General features: G+C 32.5%; 1 protein-coding gene across 1 annotated transcript; it reads right to left on the bottom strand.

Annotated features, from left to right (window-relative positions):
- Window positions 1-321: 321 nt before the first annotated feature.
- Window positions 322-3,889, bottom strand: LOC110700436 (salicylate carboxymethyltransferase-like). The gene is made up of 4 exons (XM_021877975.1): window positions 3,339-3,889; window positions 2,225-2,635; window positions 1,156-1,410; window positions 322-1,024 (listed from the first exon to the last, which is right to left on the bottom strand). The coding sequence occupies exons 1-4, from the start codon at window positions 3,417-3,419 to the stop codon at window positions 662-664; spliced, it is 1,110 nt and encodes a 369-aa protein (XP_021733667.1). The 5' UTR covers window positions 3,420-3,889; the 3' UTR covers window positions 322-661.

Here is a 3,889-nt window from a genome sequence, read left to right as displayed (position 1 = left end):
CAGTTCAGTTCAGCTCCAATCAGTTCAGTTCAGTTCAGCTCCAATCAGTTCAGTTCAGTTCAGCTCTTAATTTCCCTCTCTCATAAAATATTCATTTCAGCTTAGTACAGTTCAGTTCAGTTCAACTCCAATCAATTCAGTTCAGTTCAGTTCAGCTCCAATCAATTCAGTTCAGTTCAGCTCCAATCAGTTCAGTAAATATGAACAGACCCTTAACATATTACAAGCGGCCTAGCTATCAGCTCCAAGCTTTTTATCGTTGAAGGGGAGAATGTTTTCGTAGTTAGATTTATTTTTCATACATATATATATATAATACTACCGGTGCAACTTTTGAATTTTTATATCTCACAAATAATACCCTAAAGTTGTACATAATATATAACAAAGGTAGTATTTGACATCATTTATTTATAGTTCAGACTCCTACCATAGCTCAAACAATAGTATGTATGGAGTAGCATTTTGCAACCCCAACATGTACACTAATTGACCAACCACGAAAACAATGAAGATTACAAATATGGAGCAATGCAAGCTTTTAACAACACCAACAAGATTTCTAACGAACACAAACACAAACACGACCACAAAAATGAAAACGTGGACCAAAACGAAGGAATCGTAGTTTTAAATTGATAGTTTTTTCTCCATGGATTGATTAACCCTTTCGTGTCAAGGACACCGTGACATTGATGAACACATTCTTCTCTTTGGTCATCGCGACTTGGACAGTTTCCAGGTATCTCTTAAACAACTCTTCAATTATGGATTCTCCAAAATGATTTACGAGTAAGGGCTCGGCCACGGATCTCATGCATTTAACAAAGTCATAGTGAGTAAACGCCGTCTTAGGTAAATCATTCTTATAGTAATGTTCGTTTGCTTCCCAACTTATTTCGGAAACATCAACTTGGCTAAGTATAAAAGATCCTTCTTTCTCCATTATAAATCTTATTTCTTCTGCTGATGGAGTGTATTGAGGTATATTGAATGTATGTAGCTTCTCTTCCTCTATGAAACCCTACGTAAATCCAATTCATAATAAAATTATACCAGGTACAATATTAGTCAATCAAGACCTTTTTTTGTCAACAAATTAAAATAAAAAAATCTATCTATTTAAGTTTAGTTGTCACATTTTCGGGATATTACCTCAAGAACCATATCGTTGAGGACAGTAGCGAGAAGATCCCATTCGTAACTGGATTCCTTACTATATTTTTCAGTTGATGTCCTTCCTAATATCGTAAGGACCATAATTCCTCCGGGTACTACTTCTTTTGACCGACAACTTAGAAACATCGTAAAGTCCTTTTCAAATTGGTCATAATAAGCTTCTGTCACATTTGGAGGGCTTGTACTTGCTATGTAGATATTTTCCTTGTTGTCTTCAATTCCTATTGGTACCTGTTGCACCCATTCAAAAGCCATTATTCTCATCCATTCATGAACTTGCTAAATTATTTTTACCATTCAAATTAAAGCATCAAGGTGATTTACTTTTGTGGACACGTCAATTATATAATTCATCAGGATCATTAAAATTGCAATAGTTTGATTGACATGTACATCTCCACATACCTTAAATGATGTCGCCCTTTCAAAGTAGAGATATCTTTGAAAAAGATTCCATAAACGGGAGATGTCTATGTATTCAAATGATTCATAATACAGAAAAAGGATTTTCTAATGTGTGTCCATGAGCATATGACAAGATAGAATAATCCACATAATTGTATTAACAAATACTACGTATAATGAGGAAATTTTCACAGTTTTTAATTAATCATTAACTAAATGGTTTTAATATTTTTCCTTTGGGATTCACCATTCTCTTATTTCATCCTTTTTTCATAGGATTTTTTTCTTTAAATTAATATGTGCACATGGCACATGTTAGACAAGCCTTTATGGATTACAGATTTACTGTGACTAATAATTCAACTTATTAGGACAAACTAGTTAGTTCAAAGTAAATTGAGCAACATAATAAGCTAATTGGATTGTTTGGTGGCCTAGCTAGTGAGCTAATTCAAAGAGTCTATTCCACCAAATAAGTTGGTTGTCAACAAACGGTTTGTAGGAGCTTTTTCATGAGTTTATAACCAAGTATTTTGAAGATGAAATGACAGTTATATCTTTATTACTTTTTACGTGTACAAATAAAGACAAACTAAAAAATTAAAATCATTTTGAAAATATGTAAAGATTGAAAAATCACCTGAGAAAGCCACATGAGGCTATAAGAAGAATGAACAAAATGCAAGTGATTGGTAGGGAATAGCCTTCCATAGAAAGAACCAGGAACACCATTCACAAAACAATGCCCAAAATTATTACTACCAATTTGCTTCTTCAGGCTATCCTCAAAGCTTGCTATTGACCTAAAGATTGTGTTGAAATCATTGCCTGGAAGATCATTCAAGTAAACTTGATACTCTTGGCTCCCATTCCCCAAATCTTGACGAGCATTTTCGATTGTTTCTATAAGCTCAGCGACCACTCCCAAGGTGTTGAGCTCGGCGGAGGAACACCCCAAATCAGCTATGCATAAGGTTGTTGGTCGTTCCTTGGAATAGAACTCCTTTATGGCTTTTTCTTTTATGGATTTTGTCAATAATAGCACCTGCTTCTGTTGCATGAAAATTGGAATTAATTTGCTTGTAGAATTTAGATGTGAGCTATTATATGTCTATATCAATCAAGCATTATTCGTGTTTAATGGTGTAGAATAAATTCTAAATTTTAATTTAAATTTTTTTATCATCTAATCATCTGATTGAGCACAATACTTAATTTAAATCAATTTTTCTAAGGAGTACTCATAAAGGATATCATATTCCAAAAATATTACTAATCAATACTATTAATGAATCGGATCGGATGATATCTTATTGATTAAACGTGATCTAATTGTTTCCCTCAAAAAAAAAAAACGTGATCTAATTGTGCATGCATGTACGTTGACATTCAATTGAAATCACTAAGTTGAGTGCTTCTATTTTAGGTGTTACATAGTAATTTGAATTGTCATGTAACCATGTGCCACCTCTCTTAATTATTAATTAAGTCTAAATTTAAATTCATACTCCCTTCATCATTCATATAATTATTAATACATCCGATAAATTAATAATGAAAGTCGTCTTTGTACATAGTTTATGAAGACATACGAAGAGTATAGTTCTTCCATTCTCTTTTGTTCAATTCACATATTATAGAATTGTACATACATAAAATAAAATGAATAAAAGGGTGAAACAAAAACAAAAGAATATCAAGAGTTATAAAACCTATTTTAAGTCATTTTTATTGACATCGTCTATAAAATCTACCTGAATGTAGGACGTTTTTACGTAACTGGTTTCATCAGTCCCCTCCTTCATACAAAGAACTTGCTTTACTTCAATTGCCATCTATCACCAAAACTTGATCACACTATATCTCTCACTCCTCCCTTGCTTGGTTCTTTTTTCTAATATTTCTTTATAATTAAGTAAAAAAAAAAAAACCTTTGATGCAATAAGCTAGGCTTGTTATCCCCTATTTATAGGGGGGGGGGGAATAGTTAATACTTGCATTGAGTACATCGCACCACTCAGCTCCACATAAGCCCCATAATAAAGACTAAAAGCCCAAGTCTAGTTAAATAATCTTAATTGTGTTCTCATTTACCTTTTTCTTTTTCTTTTTCTTTTCTTTCTTTCTTTCTTTTTTTTTTTTTTTTTTTTTTTTTTAAGAATTGTGTTCTCATTTACCTATAAGCGCTGTAATTACTTACTCCGTATATTTGTTTTCATCGATCTTGCAACCAAATAGCAAGGTATCTTTTAATGTGCTAGAACGTAGTTTATGGAACACATCATATACGTAACTATACTGTATT

The sequence above is a fragment of the Chenopodium quinoa genome, unplaced genomic scaffold, assembly GCF_001683475.1.
Source record: "Chenopodium quinoa cultivar QQ74 unplaced genomic scaffold, ASM168347v1, whole genome shotgun sequence".
Lineage (NCBI taxonomy): Eukaryota > Viridiplantae > Streptophyta > Magnoliopsida > Caryophyllales > Amaranthaceae > Chenopodium > Chenopodium quinoa.
This window is presented reverse-complemented; position numbering and strand designations above follow the sequence as displayed.

Coding starts and splice junctions, on each gene's coding strand:
- LOC110700436 (XM_021877975.1), bottom strand. CDS start 3,419: ATGGCAATTGAAGTAAAGCAAGTTCTTTGTATGAAGGAGGGGACTGAT. Junction 1,411..2,224: donor GCCTCATGTGGCTTTCTCAG/GTGATTTTTCAA, acceptor TGGGTGCAACAG/GTACCAATAGGAATTGAAGA. Junction 1,025..1,155: donor TCAACGATATGGTTCTTGAG/GTAATATCCCGA, acceptor GGATTTACGTAG/GGTTTCATAGAGGAAGAGAA.